The sequence below is a fragment of the Loxodonta africana genome, chromosome 3 (assembly GCF_030014295.1).
Source record: "Loxodonta africana isolate mLoxAfr1 chromosome 3, mLoxAfr1.hap2, whole genome shotgun sequence".
In the NCBI taxonomy this organism is placed as follows: Eukaryota; Metazoa; Chordata; class Mammalia; order Proboscidea; family Elephantidae; genus Loxodonta; species Loxodonta africana.
Genome location: NC_087344.1, coordinates 82,843,681 through 82,863,658, shown reverse-complemented (window position 1 = coordinate 82,863,658; position 19,978 = coordinate 82,843,681). Strand labels below are relative to the sequence as shown.

The 19,978-nt window shown below is 38.2% G+C and overlaps 1 protein-coding gene and 2 pseudogenes across 5 annotated transcripts in view; 2 read left to right on the top strand and 1 right to left on the bottom strand.

The window, feature by feature from the left end:
- Positions 1-19,978, bottom strand: part of NASP (nuclear autoantigenic sperm protein) — a 66,695-nt gene that overhangs the window by 35,250 nt on the left and 11,467 nt on the right. For 4 of the 5 annotated variants that reach the window (XR_010321386.1, XM_003415361.4, XM_010595319.3 and 1 more), the window contains exon 2: positions 3,697-3,853. The exons of the other annotated variant lie outside the window; for it this stretch is intronic. Coding sequence is in view for 3 of the 4 variants with exons in the window: in XM_003415361.4 (XP_003415409.2) it covers positions 3,697-3,773 (77 nt within the window). In the remaining variant the exon portion in view is untranslated. The remainder of the gene's footprint in view (positions 1-3,696; positions 3,854-19,978) is intronic. 5 annotated transcript variants of the gene reach the window in all.
- Positions 12,739-13,397, top strand: LOC100660505 (WD repeat, SAM and U-box domain-containing protein 1-like; annotated as a pseudogene).
- On the top strand, positions 13,478-19,570 carry LOC111747573 (WD repeat, SAM and U-box domain-containing protein 1-like; annotated as a pseudogene).

The window sequence follows — 19,978 nt, the reverse complement described above, 5'->3', positions numbered from 1 at the left end:
TTGACAGAAACAATCCCTGAGGAAGCCCACCACACATTGGAATTACTAGTCAAAGACATTAAATCAACTATCTTAAATACGCTTAATGAGCTAAAGGAAACCACGAATGAAAAACTACAGGAAATTAAGAAAACACATGAATAAAATGAGAACATCATTTAAATTATAAAAAGGAACCAAACAGAAAATTCTGAGGGTCAAAAATACAGTGAGTGAAATGAAAAATTCGTAAGGGTTTCAACAGAAAATTAGAGCAGCCAGAACGATCAGTGAACCTGAATTTAAGATAACGGAAATTACTGTCCAAAAAGCACAAAGAATAATGAAGATTAATGAACAGAGACTGAAAGACCTGTGGGACACCATCAAGCACACCAACTAATGCATCAGAGTCTCAGAGGAAGAAAAGAGAAAGGGGTTTTAGGAAAAAATTTTTTTAAGCTATAATGGCTGAAAATGTCCCAAGTCTGATGAACTCCAAGCAGGATAAACTCACAAAGACCCACAAAAAGACATATATAGGTAAACTGTCAATACCTAAAGACAGAACCTTGAGAATAACAAGAGAGAAGCAGTGCATCATGTACAAGCGATCCTCAATTAGATTAACAGCTGATTTGTCATCAGAAGCCATAAAGGCCAGGAGGGAGTGGGACAGCATTTTTAAAGAACTAAAAAGGGGGAAAACTGTCAACCAAGAATTCTGTATCTGGCAAAACTATCCTTCAAAAATGATGGCAAAATAAAGACTCCTAAGTAAACAATAGCTGAGAGTTCATTATCAGTACAGACCTGACCTACAAGACATATTAATGGGTATCCTTAAGGCTGAAATAAAAGACACAAGACAGTAACTGGAAGCTGTGAGAAATAAAGAACACTGGTAAAGGTAACTAAATATAAAAGCCAGTGCTAATGTATTTGTGATTTGTAACTCTTACTATGTATGATTTAAAAGGCAAAATGCATATAAAACAGCTATTGCAAATCTGTTAACAGACACAGTATTACAAACGTGATCTGTGACTATAACAATATAAAGAGGGGTGAAAACGTATAGGGGCAGTGTATGTAGAAGTCCCTGGGTGGTGCAAACAGTTAATGTGCTTTGCTGCTAACTAAAAGCTTGTGCCCATCCAAAGGTGCCTTTTAAGACGGGTCTGGCAACCTGCTTCTGAAAAATCAGCCACTGAAAACTCTACAGAGCAGTTTTACTGACACACATGGGGTCGCCAATTCGACAGCAACTGGTACTGGTAGAGCGTATGTGTACCATTGCAACTAAAGCTGGCATTATTCAAACTGGGTTGATATAAATTAAGATAGTAAATATAACATTTATGTTAATGACAAAAAAATCTAAAAAATACACACAAAAAGGAGAAGGGAATCAAAATGGTTCACTACTAAAAAAAAAAATCAATAAAAATGGCACACAAACACATCAAATACATATCAAAATGGTAGCAGTCCTTCCTTATCAGTATTACTTAAATATAAATGGTTAAATGCAGCAATCAAAAAGCAGAGAGTGGCCGAATGCATGAAAAACCACAATCTATCTATATGCTTGGAAACCCTGGTGGCGTAGTGGTTAAGTACTACGGCTGCTAACCAAGAAGCTGGCGGTTCAAATCCACCAGGCGTTCCTTGGAAACTCTATGGGGCAGTTCTACTCTGTCCTGTAGGGTTGCTATGAGTCGGAATCGACTCTCCAGCAGTGGGGTTGCTTTTTTGGTTTTATCTATATGCTATCTACAAGAGCCTTACCTGAGTTACTTTAGTCAACAAGACACAAAGAAGTTGAAAGTAAAAGGATACAAAAAGATTCCATGCAAATTGTAACCAAAAAAGAGTTGGGTTGTTTATATTATTATCAAACAAAATAGACTTTAAGCCAAAATACATTACAGGAGACAAAGGACATTACATATTCATAAAAGGTTTTACCTAGCAAGAAGATAAAACTATTATAAACATATATATGCATCTAACAACAAAGACCCAAAACATATGAAGCAAAAACAAACAGAATTGAAAAGGAAAATATAGCCGGAGACTTCAATAACCCACTTTCATAATGGATAAAACAACCATAAGGAAGATCAATAAGGAAGGATAAAAACTGAGCAACACTAGAAATCAATTAGACTTAACAGACATATACAGAACACTCCACCCAACAACAGAATACACATTCTTCTCAAGTACACCTGCAATACTCTCCAGTATAAGATATATTAGGTCATAAAGCAAGTCTTAATAAACTTTAAAAGCCTGCAATAATACAAAGTATCAATTCCAAACACAATGGAATGAAACTAGAAACCAATAACAAGGAAAACTAGAAGATAAACATGTGTAACAACACATTCTTAAACAACCAATGGGTCAAACAAATCAAACAGGAAACTACAAAACATCTTGAGACAAAAACAAAAACACAACATACCAAAATGCAGCAAAAGCAGTAATAAGAGGGAAATTTATAGCTGTAAACACCTACATTGGGGAAAAAAAATCTCAAATCAATAACTTAACAATAAAGTTTAAGGATTAAGCACTTAACTACTATCTGAAAGGTTACCAGTTCAAACCCATCCAGAGACACCTAAGAAGAAAGATTAAAAAGCCTGAGTGCAGTTCTACTCTGCCCACATGGAGTTACTCTAAGTTGATAAGGACTTGACAGCAACTGTTGTTAGTACACCTTAAGGAACTATAAAAAAAAAAAAGGAAGAGCAAACTAAACCCAAATCTAGCAAGAGACAAATAATGAAGATCAGGGTGGAGATAAGCAAAATATAGAGAAAGAGAGAAAAAGCAATGAAACTAAAAGTTAGTTCACTGAAAAGGTCAATAAAATTGACAAACCATTAGCTAACTATAAAGAAAAGCTCAAGTCACTAAAATCAGAAATAAAAGATTGCAAGAGAATACTATGAACTACTATACATCAACAAATTGTATAAAACAGATGAAAATGGACAAATTCCTAGGAACGTGAACTATTAAGACTGATTCAGGAATAGAAAATCTGAATAGATTTATAACAAAGAGATTGCAACAGTGTATCAACAATCTTCCAACAAAGAAAAACCCAGTACCAGATAGTTTCACCGGTGAAGTCAATCTAACATTTAAAGAGGAGTGCACTAACACCATCCTTCTTAAATGCTTCCCAAAAAATAGAAGAGGAAGGAACATTTCCTGACTCATTCTAAGAGGCCAGCATTATCCTGACACCAAAGCTAGACAGACATGACAACAAAACTACACATCAATATCCTTTATGAACATAGGCACGAAAATCCTCAACGGAATACTAGAAAACGACGTGTAGCAGCATATTAAAAGGATTATACTACACAACTAAACGGGACTTATCCTGAGAATGCAACAGTGCTTCAACATACGAACATCAGCGTAATACACCACATAAATTAAAAAAATGAAGGGGGGAAAAACACATTATCATCTCAATTGATGCTGAAAAGCATTTGACAAAATTCAACACATTTTCAGGATTAAAACACTTAATAAACTCAGGCATATAAGGATGAAACGGGTAGTGAGAAAAATCTACTCTTGCTACATTTTTGTTACAACTTTTACAGCACTTCACCATGACTGGCCAAATCTCCAGGTTTCTTCTCTTCTCCTGGCAGGAGACAGAGGCGCTGACTCCGAACTTACCGGCTATATGACCTTCCTGGGGTGGCAGCAGAGAGCCGTTGCATCTTTGGGCTGTACACAGGTATGCAAAAACCCATTCACTAAAATTATGCAGACTGCACATGCATATGAGACTGAAGATCCTCCCCTCACTGTTCATGCATATGTACGTCACTCCCTATAAAAAGAGCAAATTTGCCCTGGTTCAGGGAGCTGGCAGCCTTAGGTCACCATACCCTGCCTGTCTCCCAGTCTGCAAACTGAATAAACCTTTCTGTTCTTTAAACCCTGTGTCTGTCTGGCTGACATCAATTCGCCAGCCTGCTTGACAAGGACCTATTAGTTGATGGCTTCAAGGAAATTTCTCAACACGATAAAGGCCACGTAAGAAAAACCCACAGCTAAGATCATACTCAATGGTTAAAGACTGACATGCTTTTCTCTGAAAATCAGGAAAAAGGATGCAGACTTTCGCCACTTAAATTCAACACAATTTTGGAAGTTCTAGACAGAGCAATTAAACAAGCAAAGGAAGAAGTAAAATTTTCTCTGTTAACAGATGACAGCATCATCTTATTGTGCTGGTGTTGTTAACTGCCATCAAGTCAATTCAGACTCATAGTGACCTCATGTGTGCAGAGTAAAACTGTTCCCTAGGGTTTTCAAGGCTGTGGCCTTTTGGAAGCAGATCACCAGGCACCACTGAGTGGGTTCAAACTGCCAACTTCTTGGCTAGTAGTTAAGCACTTAACCGTTTGTGCCCCCAGGGACTCTGATGTTACGGGCGGGGGGACCCTCAAATTCATATGAAATTGCAAGCAGCCCATGAGACCCAAAACAATCTTGAAAAGAACAAGGTAAGAGGACTTACATTTCCTGATGTGAAAATACACTACAAAACTATAGTAATCATATGGTATGGCACTGGTATAAAAATAGACATATAGGCCAATGGAAGAGCATCAAGAGTTTAGAAATACATCTATACATTAATTGCCAAGTTATTTTCAACAAAGGTTCCATGTCCACCCAATGGGGAAAGAATAGTCTCTTCAATAAATGATGCTGGCACAACTGGATCTCCACATGAAAAAGAATGAATTTAGATCCATACCTCATACCTTATGCAAAAATTAACTCAAAATGGATCAAGGATCTAAAAACAAGAACTAAAAACCATAAAACTTATAGAAGAAAACATAAGGATAGTGCTTCAGGGCCTCGTTTTTGACAACAGATTCTTAGACATGACACCAAAATCACGAGCAACAAAATGACAAAACGGTTAAAATGTACTTTGTCAAAGACTAAAAACTTTAGTGCATAAAAAAACTTTTATCAAAAAGCAAAGAGAAAACCTACAGAATACAAGAAAATATTTGGTAACCATGTATCCAACAAGGGTTTAATACCCAGAATATGTAAAGAACTCTTAAAACTCAAAAACAACAAAAAACCCATTTTAAAAATAAGCAAAGGACTTGAATAAACATTTCTCCAAAGAAAATACACAAACGACCAATGAACACATGAAAAGATGCTCAACATCATTAGTTACCAGGGAAATGAAACTCAAAACCACAATGAAATACCACTAACACTAAGATGGCTATCGTCAAAGAAATGGAAAACAGTAAGTGCTGACAAGGATATAGAAAACTGCAACCCTCCTGCATTTCTGGTGGGAATATAAAACATGGTGTATCCACTGTAGAAAAGTTTCACACAGTTCCTCAAAAAATTAAAAATATAATTACCTCATGATCCACAATTCCACTCTTAGGTATATACCCAAAAGAACTGAAAGTAGACGTTCGAACAGATACTTGTACACCGTTACTCGTGGCAGCATTATTCATAATAACCCAAAGGTGGAAACAACCCACATGTCCATCAACAGATGAACAGATAAACAAAATATGGCATATTCATACAATGTAATATTATGCCGCCATAAAAAAGAATGAAATTCTGATACATGCTACAAAACAGATGAACGCTGAAGACACTTTGCTAACTGAAATAAGCCAGACACAAAAGGACAAATATTCTATGATTCCACTTATATGAGGTATCCAACAACAACAAAAAAACCCAAAACCATGGCAATTGAGTCGATTCTGACCCATAGTGACTCTACAGGACAAGGCACAACTGGCCCCATAGGGTTTCCCAGGCTGTAAATCTTTATAGAAGCAGAGTGCCATGTCTTTCTCCCACACGTGGGTTCGAACCACCAACCTTTCAGACTCTTTGCACGAGGTACCTAGAATAGACAAATTCATAGAGACAGAAAGTAGAATACAGGTTACTAGGGGATAGGGAGAGAAAGGTAATGGGAAGTTATTTTTTAATGCGTATAGAATTTGGGATGATAAAAAAGATCTGGAAATAGATAATAGTGATGGTTACACAACACTGGGAACGTACTTAATGCCACTTAATGTACACTCATACGTAGTTAAATGGTTGTTTATGTTATGTATATTTTACCATGAGTCGGAATTGACTCAACGGCAATGGGTTTGGCTTTTGGTTTTGCACATAAATAATGCATTAAGTTTTCTTTAAAAAATCTATTTCCCACTAAAGGGAACCAAGAGTCCATTAAAAAATCATTGATTCTAAGCCCAAGGCAGGAAAAGTATAAGGTGAGTCTGCAGCAATTTCATGCCAGAAAGCAACAAAGCTATATCCAAGATTATTTAGGGTACTGTCTTATAGTCATGTCAAGAGAATTACAAAGTAAATTTGGTAAAATGTTGACAATGAAGAATTCTGGGGGGGAAAAGTACAGGAAGAGTTATTTGTACTATTTCATAACTTTTCTAGACATTTCATAATAAATTTATAAAAACACATTTAGGAGCCAAATTCAAATAAAATTCCAATGGCAAAACCATGAAACAATTTGACTATCAACAAGGATAATAACTGAAATGGACTGAAAAACTTCATATACAGGTAGTCCCCCAACTAAGCATAGGGTTCTGTTCCAAAAACTCCAATGTAGGTCAAAAACCTTTCCTTTTTTTTTTTTTGCTTTCATTATCATTGCCTTTTATTATCAGTATATTTCTAAGTCCTATCTTTATTTGTTTTTAGGGTTAGAAGCATTACACATAAACTTACAGATATGGTATCAGCAAATTACATATTACAACACTGTATACAGTACATATTACTAACAATGATATATATAAAAAAAAAATAGTCCTACGTGCCATTTGTCCTACTCAAATATGTCGTATGTCAAGGACTACCTGTATTTAAATGAATTCTCAATGATAAAAACTAAAAATGTCATTAGTCACCTTTGGAGGATGCTAGGAGATCAATGCATTATTTTGAAAAACAGACTGGTAAATAAAGGGAAAGAAAACATTACCGTGTCTTTGCAATACGACCTGTACCTTAGGTTTCAAGACATAGTTGACTTAATTTATCACTTAAGTAACTCTACAGCCTGACATATGCACTTGGTATTAATTTAAAATTCTTATTCATTTGCTCAATCATCAATTTCCACCTACATCCCAAAAAATAATACTCAGATAAGGGCATGTATCATCTATAAATGTGTATCCCCTGCCACTATATCTCAAACGAGAGCCAGGAATGCTGTTAGCTGTGGTGAAATGGTGCAAAGGAAAGAATCTGGGAGAGGGGAGGCATCTTTACTACCGGGTACTAACACCTTAGAAGCAATAAATTAGAATTGCAGTACATGAAGTAAGAAAAGTATGAGAGAGTAGAAACTGTAAAGGCAAAAGGGCTCTCCAATATAGACAAATACTAAAAATTCTGAAGAGATTAAACATACACAGGAGAACTCTGAGTCCATTACCTTTTCACACCTAGACTGTTCTCTTGTTTAGCTATAGTAAGTGTACAAAAAAAGATGTGTAACATATGCAACACAAATGAAACAAATAAACAACTGAAAGTTAATTCAGTAAATACTTTGTTAAATTAAAGACATTTTAGTGCCTATTATATGCTAAGCATTACATCCCAAAAAAACAGTCAAAACAGTGGACAACAATCTTGTTTGGAAGCATAGAGAAAGGCAGAAGAGATTAACTGACAGATGAAGACTAAATATATTGGAATCGGACTCCTAGAATATGTGCTAGAGATAAAAAATGTGTCAACTACTTTCTGCAGGATCCAAAATCTTTGCTTCCAACCCCTAATCCTTTTGTGAATATTATTATTGGTCTACAAGTTTGATGAAAAGCCCTCAGCAATGGAAAAAAATAGGATAGGAAATAAGCAGAGTTCACCGCTAGAACCACAGGCATAAGGCAAAACTTAAAACGAGACACCTGCCCAGGGCCCTGGAATGGCTCTTAATCCTTGTCTACAAACTATACCACAATACAACCAATATGTTCAAATATTTTTACTAAGATGTCATTCTGATCAAAGGGTCTATCTAGCAGTGCTTCTCAAACAACTTGGGGTTGGAGGACAAAGTTTTTTTAACTTCCAATACAGCCACTGAAAACTTCATGAAGCTCAGTTCTATTATGAAACCCATGAGGTCACCATGAATCAGAACTATTTGATAGCAACTGTTCTTAGTCTTCATTTTCAGATAACAGGTGAATTTTTATTAAAAAAAAAAAAAAAGAAAACATTAAAGTGTCATAGTCATATCAAATTGTTATGTCTCTAGATACTTACTCCAAATTTTTGTACTTCTCCCTTTGGAGACCAATAACAAACACTAAGTGGACCACACAATGTGGTAGTAACACAACTGTAGAAGTTGCATACGAGTACTAAACATGAATACATTTATTAATGTTGCACATACATGCTGCAAACATCCAGGCAGAGGTGGCAAAAAAAAAAAAAAAAAATTCACAAAATATTTCGTATCCCACATAGGTGAGGGGTTGAGGTACGATAATATTTAACTTCTGTTTCTAGCCATGATGAAAGTAACAGGAATGGAATTCATCCTCCTGCCTGAAACAACTAAAAACAGAAACAGTCAAAATACATGAACCATGACACTGAAGAATTAATAGCATAAGACAGTGATCTGAGAGAAATAACCAAATGAAGTAAGCCTCATAAGCCTAGCTCACTGCTTTGAGTTTCCAGTCCACAGTACCAAAACCAAAAACCAAACCCATTGCCATCTAGTCAATTCCAACTCATAGTGACCCTATAAGACAGAGCAGAACTGACCCATAGGGTTACCAAGGAACGGCTGGTGGATTCGAACTGCTGACCTTTTGATTAGCAGCCGAGCTCTTAACCACTGTGCCACCAGGGATCCCATAATCAACATAGCCAACATTCTAACCAAATGGAGGAGACAGAGTTAGAATTTGAAGCAGCCAAGGTAACTAGAATTTATGAGACCAGAACAGAAAGAAGAGAAGTGTTAGAGATAAAGAGCTCCAGAGATCCGCAGAGGGTTCCCACCAGTCTTTGGCTAAGAGCTGATGAGCTTAAGAATATTTAGACATGGAAAGAACCACCGGAAAGGATAGGTGAAACAATCCTCAGAGATGTCACAGTGCTTAGAACAGTTCGTGTTCCCATGGGTCAAGGTGGAATGATCTGCCACTACCACATGGAGCATTGAGTAGGTCCCTCGGGAAAAGTACTGCTTTAGCAATGAAGCCAAATTAGAACTAGACTAACGGCTGTCCTGGACCTGCCTAACAAAATTGAAAAGCAAGCTTCAAAACACAGATGAAACTGTTGCCAAATAATTGCATCCCAGAACAAAACCAAGAAATATTCAAAAAAAAAAAAAAAAATCCAACACTTGACAACAAATCTTACAATGTCCTTTATCCAATAAAAAAATTACCAAGGAAGCAGGAAAATACAATCTCTAAAGAGAAAAATCAAGAGAAACAGACTCAGGAATGACGCAGATCAAACAATTAGACAAGGACATTAAAGCAGTTATTATGAATATGAGCATGACGATGAGAGAAAAAGATATATTTTAAGACAAACTTCTGATGAATACATTGGAAAGTGTCCACGTAAAAACCTGCACACAAACGTTTATACTAGCTTTACAGGCAAGTCCTCGGGTTACAAATGAGATCTGTTCCTAAGTGTGTCTTTAAGTTGAATTTATAGCTAAGTCGGAATCCTTGGTGGCATAGTGGTTCAGTGGTATGGCTGCTAACCAAAAGGTCGGCAGTTCAAGGCCACCAGGTGCTCCTTGGAAGCTTTATGGTGCAGTTCTACTCTATCCTATAGGGTTGCTATGAGTTGTAATCAACTTGACGGCAGTGGGTTCGGCGGTTTTTTTTTTTTTAATAGCTAAGTCAAAACAGGTGCATGTGGTTCTTATTTAGCCTTACTTTACTGCAAGAAAAAATTGGAAGCAACCAAGACGTTCTTCAAAAGGTGAATGCATAAGCAAACTGTGGTACACCCATAGAATGTAGTATTATTCAGTGATAAAAAGGCTTCTATCAAGCCATGAAAAGATACAGAAGAACCTTAAATCCATACTGCTAAGAGCTAAAGTTAGTCTCAAAAAGCCACATATTATCTGATTCCAACTATGACATTCTGAAAACGTAAAACTATAGAGGCAGTGAAAAGATCGGTGGTTGCCAGGGAGTAAGGGGAATGGGGAAGGATGAATAGGTGAAACATAGGGCATTTTTTGGGCAATGAAACTATTCTGTATGATACTATAATGGTAAACATACAGTATTATGTATTTGTCAAAACCTATAGGACTGTACAACAATAAAGAGTGAACTTTATTGTAAACTATGGACTTTGGTTAATAATAATGTACCAATATCGGTTCTGGATGGTAACGGATGTACCACAGGAATGCAAAATGTTAATAATAGGAGAAATAGTGCGCAGGGATGAGGGAGGTATATGGGAACTCTGTACTTTTGGCAAAACTTTTCTGTTAAACTGAAACTGTCCTAAAAAATAAAGCCTATATAAAACAAAACACTGGGTAGGATTAACAGATTAGATCCTGCGGAAGAAAAGATTCACGAACTTAAAAGACAGCAAAAGGAACTATCCAAAATAAAAACAGATTTAAGACCAGTGGAAAAAATGAACAGAAGATCATCAGTGAGCGGGAGACATTAACAACCTAAAACACATGTAATTGGAGTCCCGGAAGAAATGGGGGTGGGGGGAGTGTAGTCTGGGAAAAGAATTATTTCAAGAATTAATATTTTTCCAATTTTGATGAAAACTATAAATGCACATTTCCAAGAATCAACAAACTCCAAGCAGAAGAAACATGAAGGAAACTACAGCAGGCACATCATAATCAAATTGCTGAAAATCAGCGATAGAAAAAAAAACACAAAGTCAACCAATACAATATATACACATTACATACAGAATCAGAATATCTACACATTCAATGACAGAGTTTCAAAATAACATAAAAGGAACTTTAACAGTATTGAAAAGAGAAATAGATAGTTGTACAATAGTAGGAAACTGTAACACACCAGTTTCCATGAAGGACAGAACTAGCAACAAACTCAAGAAAAATACAGAAGATCTAAACGCAGTCAACCAACCTGACCACACAGAACACTCCACTCAACAGCAGCACAGTACACATTTTTCTCCAATGTACACAGATCTTCCTCCAGAATAGACCATATCTTAGAACACAAAGCAGGCCTCAATAAATTCAAAAACATTACAAAAAAAAAAAAATACATAACACCTTCTCTGATCACAAAACTAGAAATCAATAGGAAGAACAAGGGAAAAAAAATCAAACACATACATGGGAACTGAATAACACCTTGCTTAAAAACCACTGGGTAACAGAAGAAATTAAAAACGAAATAAAAAATTCCTAAAATCAAATGAGAATGAAAACACAACATACCAAAACCTACTGCACTCAGCAAAAGCAGTGCTCAGAGGACAACTTATAGCAATAAATGCACACATCAAAAAGAAGGGCCAAAAATCAATAGCTTAAGCTTACAACATGAACAAATAGAAAAAGAGCAGCAAAAGAAACTCAGTCACCAAAAAACAAAATAAAGATCAGAGCAGGAAAAAAAAAAAAACAGAATCAAGACTACAAGTTGGTTCTTTGAGAGGATCAATAAAATTGACAAACCACTGGTCAAACCGACAAAAGAAAAACAGGACAAGATGCAAATAACCAAAATAAGTAATGAGATGGGTAATATTACAACAGAACCAACTGAGATAAAAAGAATCATAACAGAATATTATGAAAACTTGTACTCCAACAAATTTGAAAACCTAGAAGAAAAGGGCAGATTTCTAGAAACACCCTACCTACCTAAACTAACACAAAATGAGGGAGAAAATTTGAACAGACTCATAACAAAAAGAAGAAACTGAAGAGATCATTTAAAAAAAAAAAAACCCCAAAAAAAGCCCCAGACCAGACAGATTCACTAAAGAATTCTACCAAACATTAAGAGAAGAGTTGAGACATGGCCTGCTCAGCTAGCCGGCACCCGAGGGTCGTGCCGTACCCACTGGCCCAGTCAGCAGCAGCTGTGGCAGGTGGGGAGTGCAGCCTTGGTCGGAGTGGTGTGGTTCTGGCTGGTGTCTCCATCAGCCTGCGTACCCTCCAGGTTCTGGGCGTCGGAACCCTGTGTTTGTGGTTCTGAGCCGCTACAGGGACAGGCCGGTACCATGACCGGAGCAAGGCACAGTTGTGCGGTGTCGACCTGGGAATCGGGCATCTGGGGGAAGCTCCAGCCGGGCCCGGTTCTAGAGCCGGTCCCCGGAAGTCCCAGCGCCCAGCGTTAGAGGCCGCCCTCCTGCAAGGAGTCGCCCAATCCACAGAGACCTCGCGTGCGGGAGGTCTTGAGAAACCCCGAGGAAAGACACTGAAATTAAGATCCGAATGAGGGAAAAAAAAGGAAAGAGAATTCCAGCACACACACAAAAAAGAAACAGCTCTATGAAGATCCAAGACCACCATCAGTTTGGTCAGGAAGACTGGATAGAAGGGAGTAAGAGTGGCAGGAGTTGACCTCTGAGAACTAGAGGCCAGATCCAGCCACGGTTATTTTACTGCACATAAACAACATGGAGAAACTAATTCACACATTAGCCAATCATGGTGATGATGTCAACTCTTGTGCCTTCTCCTCTTCCCCCTTGGCTACTTGCTCCTTGGACAAAACAATCCGCCTGTAACTCTTTAAGTGACTTCTCTGAACTGCCACACTTGTCATTGAAGTTTCACACATATGCTGTCCACGTGTGCTGTTTCTCCCCCTCAGGACATCTTTTGGCTTCATGTTCAACAGATGGTATCACTGTCCTGTGAATAGGCAGTGATAGAACAGCCCAGTGGCAGCCCCGTGAGGGTTTGCCGGTTTTCCCCAGACTCCATTTGTTTGGTGTCAGGAGCAGCTGAGCGAACTGCTGTTTTATGGAATACACAATCATACAAGTTACACAGATGCAGCGGTGTTAAGGATGGCTCCTTGGTGGCCTGTGCATTTTCTCGTAGTGGGGACTTCTTTGTCACTGGCTCCTCATGTGGAGATTTAACAGTGTGGGAAGACAAAATGAGGTGTCTACACAGTGAAAAAGCACATGATCTTGGACTTACCTGCTGTGACTTTTCTTCACAGCCTATTTCTGATCCAGAACAAGACCTTCAGTTTTTTCGACTGGCATCGTGTGGTCAGGATTGCCAGATCAAAATCTGGATTGTTTCTTTTAACCATTTATCTTAGGTTTTGAATTAAAATACGAAAGTACACTAAGCAGGCACTGTGCTCCTGTTCTGGCTTGTGCTTTTTCCCGTGATGGGCAGATGCTAGTCTCTGGATCAGTGGATAAGTCTATCATAGTATATGATACTAATACAGCGAACATACTTCATATGTTGACTTAGCACACCAGGTATGTCACAACCTGTGCCTTTGCACCCATTACTCTTTTACTTGCCACTGGTTCAATGGATGAAACTATGAACATCTGGCAATTTGACAGAGAAGCACTTTGCCAAGCAAGGAGCAATGAAGATCAGCTGAAGCACTTTTACTGAAGATTGGTCAGAGAAGGATGCCTCAGTGTGGCTTTGTGAACAGGGTTTAAAAGACCTTGTTGGTATTTTCAAGACAAATACCACTGATGTAAAAGAACTGCTGAATCTCACAAAAAGAAAGTCTAGCTGATGATTTGAAAATTTAATCACTAGGGCTGCGTACTAAAGTGCTGAGGAAAATTGGAAGAGTTAAGGACAAAGGTGAAATCACTTTCTTCTGGAATTCCTGATGAATTTATATGTCCAATAACTCTTATGAAAGAGCCTGTCATTGCATCAGATGGATATTCATATGAAAAGGAAGCAACGGATAACTGGATCGGTAAAAAGAAATGTGCAAGATGTCTTACACACTTTGGACATGTTATCAGGATGGATCAGTCTCTGGAGAAGGACATCATGCTTGGTAAAGTAGAGGGTCTTCAAAAAAGTGGAAGACCCTCAACGAGATGGACTGACACAGTGGCTACAACAATGAGCTCAAGCATAACGACTGTGAGGATTGTGAAGGACCAGGCAGCATTTAGTTCTGTTGTGCACAGGGTCACTATGAGTCAGAACCGACTCGATGGCACCTAACAAATTGGTAAGAAGTAAAACTATCCCTATTCACAGATGACATGACCCTATACGTAGAAAATCTCAGAGACTGCAAGAAAACTACTGGAATAGAAGGATTCAGAAAAGTGGCATGGCATAAGATGAACATACAAAAATCAGTTGGATTCCTTTACATCAACAAAGAGAACTGGGAAAAGGAAATTAGGAAAACTATACCATTTACAATAATCTCCAAAAAGATAAAAGAGTTAAGAATAAACCTAACTAGGGACATAAAAGACTTATACAAAGAAAACTACAAAACACTACTGAAAGAAACCAAAAGTAACCTACATAAATGGAACACATACCATGCTCATGGATAGGAAGACTTAACATGAAAATGTCAGTACTTCCCAAAGCAATCTATAGATATAATGCCATCTCGATCCAAATTCCAACAATATTCTTTAACAAGATGAAAAAAACTAATCTCTAACTTTATGTGGAAAGGAAAGAGACACTGGAGAGCTAAAGCATTACTGAAGAACATAGTAGAAGGCCTCACACTACCTGATCTCAGAACCTATTATACAGCCATAGTAGCCAAGACAGACTGGTACTGGTACTATGACAGACACACAGACCAAAGAAACAGAACTGAGCACCCAGAAGTAATCCAGCTATGGACAGCTGATCTTCGATAAAAGGTTAAAGTCCATTCAATGAGGAAGAGACAGTCTCTTTAACAATGGTGCTGGCGAAACTGGATATCCATTTGTAGAAAAATGAAACAGGATCCATACCTCACCATACACAAAAACTGACTCAAAATGGATCAAAGACTTAAATGTTAAATCTATAAAGTTCATGGGAAAAAAATATAGGGACAAAGCTAGGGGCTCTAATGTATGGCAAAAATAAACTACCAAACATAACTAACAATGCACAGACAGCGGAAGATGAGCTAGATAACAGGGACCATCTAAAAATTAAATACTTACGTCATCAAAAGATTTTACCAAAAGAGTAAAGAGAACCTACAGACTGGAAAAAAAATTTTGGCAACGACATACCAGACAAAAGTCTAATCACTAAAATTTACAGGAAACTTCAACACCTCAACAACAAAAAGATAAACAACTCATTTAAAAAATGGGCAAAGGACCAAGACAGGAACCATTCCCAAAGCCAACTCTTAAGACAGGGATTGGACTGAACTATAGCGCAGAAAATGTTAGTGGTAAGGAGTGAGCTTCTTGGATCAAGTAAACACATGAGACTGTGTAGGCAGCTCCTGTCTGGAGGGGAAATGAGAAGGCAGAGGTGGACAGAAGATGGCTGAATAGACACGGAAACAGAGGATGGCGAGAAGGAGTGTGCTGTCTCATTACGGGGAGAGCAACTAGGAGTATATAGCAACGTGCATATAAATTTTTGTATGAGAGACTGACTGGACTTGTAAACTTTCACTTAAAGCACAATAAAAAGTAAATGTTCCACATCCCACTTTAGTGAGTGGCATCCGGGGTCTTAAAAGCTAGCGAGCAGCCATCTAAGATGCATCAATTGATCCCAATACCTGAAGCAAAGGAGAATGAAGAACACCAAAGACACAAGGAAAATACTAGCCCAAGGGACAAAAACGGCCACATAAACCAAAGACTCCATCAGCCTGAGACCAGAAAACCTAGATGGTGCCTGGCTACCACCAATGACAGCCCTGACAGGGAACACAAGAGTCCCTGAGGGAGCGAAAGAAAAGTAGGGTGCAGAACTCAAATTTTAGTAAAAAGACTAGAGTTAATGGTCTGACTGAGACTGGAGGAACCCCAGAAGACATGGCCCCCAGACTCTGTTAACCCAGAACTAAAACCATTCCTGAAGCCAACTCTTCAGACAAAAATTAGACTGGACTGTAAGACATGAAATGACGCTTGTTAAGGCTGTGCTTCTTGGTTCAACTAAACAAATGGGACTAAATAGGCAGCTCCTGTCTGGAGGCAAGAAGAGACGGTGGAGGAGGACAGGAGCTGGTTGAACGGACACGGAAAGTTCGGGGTGGAAGGGAGGAGCGTGTTGACATATTGTGGGGATAATAACTAGGGCCACATAACAATGTGTATGTTTTTGTGTGATGAACCGACTTGAACCGTAAACCTTCACTTAAAGCACAATTTTTAAAAAATCTAAAAAAAAAAGGGGGGGGCAAAATACATGAACACTTAAACAAAGCCATTCAGGTGGCTAACAAACACATGAAAAGATGCTCGCGATCATCAGCCATTAGAGAAATTGCAAATCAAAACTACAATGAGATACTGTCTCACCCAAGCAATAATGGCACTGACCAAAAAAAAAAAAAAAAACAAATGCTGGCAAAGTTGTGGGGAGATTGGAACTCTTCTATGCTGCTGGTGGGCTTGTAAAATGGTACAACCACTATGGAAAATGGTATGGTACTTCCTTAAAAATCTAGAAATAGAAATGCCTTATGATCCAGCAATCCCACTCCTAGGTATATATTCTAGAGAATAAGAACTGTGACATGAATAGACATGTACACCCATGTTCACTGCAGCATTATTAACAACAGCAAAAAGATGGAAATAACCTAAATGTCCATCAACAGATGAATGGATAAACAAATTGTGGTACTTACTTAAAATGGAATACTACACAATGATAAAGAATAATGATGAATACACAAAACATCCCACAACATGGATGAATCTGGAAGACATTATGTTGAGTGGAAGTAAATCACAAAAGGACAAATACTGTATGAGACCACTACTACACAAAGTCAAAAAAAGGTTTACGCACAGAAAGAAACATTCTTTGTTTACCAGGGATGGGAGGGGGAGGGAGGCAGAATCACTAACTAGATAGTAAAAAAATAGATATGTGTTAATTCTGGTGAAGGGAATAGCAATACACAGTAAGGGGGAAGTCAGCACAACATGACCAAGGCAAAGGAAGACACTGAGAGGTACACAAGAATAAAAGGCAACTACAGTAAATATTATAACATACATAATCCTGCAACAACAGTAAGAATAATAATTTCTGAATGAATATATAGGTAAATATGTATGCTGAGGTCATATGGGAATACATATATATACACACACACACATATATATACAGTTGTGGATACTTGTATACATTTTTATGTGCTACATGTACAGTCACATACATAACAGAACACATAGGGAACACTTACGGAAATGTCTTAGACATAAGCAAACACCTCGATAGACTGAGCTACCAGACTTGAAGTCTAAGGACCATAATCTTGGGGGATATCTAAGTCAACTGACATAACACAGTTTGTAATGTTCTACAACCCAGTTTGGTGAGAAGCTTGCAAGCAGCCATCTAAGATGCAACTACTGATCTCTTCCCTACTGGAGCAAAGGAGAGTGAAGAAAATCAAAGACTCAAGGAAGCAATTAGCCCAAAGAACTAATGGACCACATGAACCACAGTCTCCTCTGGCCTGAGACCAGAACAACGAGGTGGTGCCCTCCTACTACTACTGACTGCTCTGACCAGGAACACAATAAAAGGTTCCAGTTAGACTAGAAGGACCCCAGTGGTCACGGCCCCCAGACCTTCTGTTGGCCCAGGACAGGAACCATTCCCGAAGCCAACTCTTCAGACATGGATTGGACTGGACAATGGGTTGAAGAGGGATGCTGGTGAGGAGTGAGCTTCTTGGATCAGGTGGACACTTGTGACTATGTCGGCATCTCCTGCCTGGTGGGGAGATGAGAGGGTGGAGGGGGTTAGAAGCTGGCAAAATGGACATGAAAAGAAAGAGTGGAGGGAGAGAGCAGGCTGTCTCATTAGGGGGAGAGTAATTGGGAGTGTATAGCAAGGTGTATATGGGTTTTTGTGTGAGAGAATGACTTGATTTGTAAACTTTCAGTTATTTAAAAAAAAAAAAAAGGTCCCAGAGAGAGAAAAATACAGAAAATCAAATTCATACCCTGAGAGTATGGCCCCTGGATACACTTTTAACTCAGTACTTGTCTTGGTTATCCACTGCTGCTGTAACAGAAATATCAAAAGCGGATGGCTTTAACGAAGAGAAATTTATTCTCTCACAGTCCAGTAGGCTAGAAGTCTGAATTCAGGGGGCCAGCTCCAGGGGAAGGCTTTCTCCCACCCTCAGCTCTGGAGGAAGGTCCTTGTAATCAGTCTTCCCTTGGTCTGGGAGCATCTCAGCACAGGAACCTAAGGTCCAAAGGACAGGCTGTGCTCCCAGTGCTGCTTTCTTGGTGGTATGAGGTCCCCATGTCTCTCTGCTCACTTCTCTCTTTTATATCTCAAAAGAGATTGGCTTAAGACACTATGTAATCTTGTAAATCTCATCAATGTAACTGCCACTAATCTATCTCATTATATCATAATGGCAGGGTCTTACAACACGTAGGGAAATCACATCAGATGACAAAATAGTAGTAGACAATCATACAATACTGGGAATCATGACCTAGCCAAGTTTACAGACATTTTTGGGGGATACAATTCAATCCATGACAGTACTAAAGTCACTCCTGAGGTTCACCCTTCAGCCAAAGATTAGAAGAGGCCCATAAAACAAAATGAGACTAAATGGGCACACCAGCTCAGGGGTAAGGATGAGAAGGCAGGAGGGAACAGGAAAGCTAGTAACAAGGAACCCAAGGTTGAGAAGGGGAGAGTGTTGACATGCCATGAGGCTGGCAACCAATGTCACAAGTTTAATGAGAAACTAATTTGCTCTGTAGACTTTCATCTAAAGTACAATAAAAACAAATTAAATTCATAAAAATGACTAGACTTATTGGTCAGGTAAAGACTGGAGGAACCCCTGAGATGTGGAACTGAAGCTTTAGCCAAATAATAAACTGGCCTATAAAATTACCCAGTAACACCCATGAAGAATGTACTCCTAAAAACGATCAACTACACAAGACCAAAAGAGCAACATTTGACCAAAAGCAAAGACAAGATAGGCAGGGGCAGGGAAACCAGATGAATGAAAATGGGAAACCCAGGGTGGAAATGAGGAGAGTGCTGACAGACCATGGGTTATCAACCAATGACATGGAACAATTTGTGTATGACTTACTGAATGGAAGCTAATTTACTTTGTAAACTTTCACCTGAAGCACAATAAAAAGTTCAAAAAAAAACAAAGGCTTTAGGCCTTTGGAAGGTACTCTTAGGACATATGTTGAAATAAGCAATAGTAAATTTTCCACACTTGTACGTTTTTGTTATTTTTGATCTTTACAGATTTGGTCACCTTTTCTAGCTCAGCCATGAATTCAAAAATATTTCTGAACATATTGTATCAAGTATTATTTAGCATTTCTATCTAGTCTTCTTTTACATTGCCAGAAGTAAAAAATATGAAAATGAAAAAAAAAAAAGGACAGCCAACTTCTTGTTAGAAACAACTCAAGCCAAAGACAGCAGATCAGTATCTTTTAAATACTGAAAGAAAAAACAAGCAACCCTATCTAACAGCTAGAAAAATCTTTCAAAAACGTAAGTGAAATAAAGCCTTTTTTTGTACAAAAGCAGAAAGAATTCATTGCCAGCAGACCATCACAAGAAAAAATGTCAAAGGAAGTCTAAACATAAGGAAAATGATACCAGATAAAAATTTGAATACTCGATAAAATCTAAAACGATAAAGATCATGGAAGAAAAAAATAGGAACAACGCTAG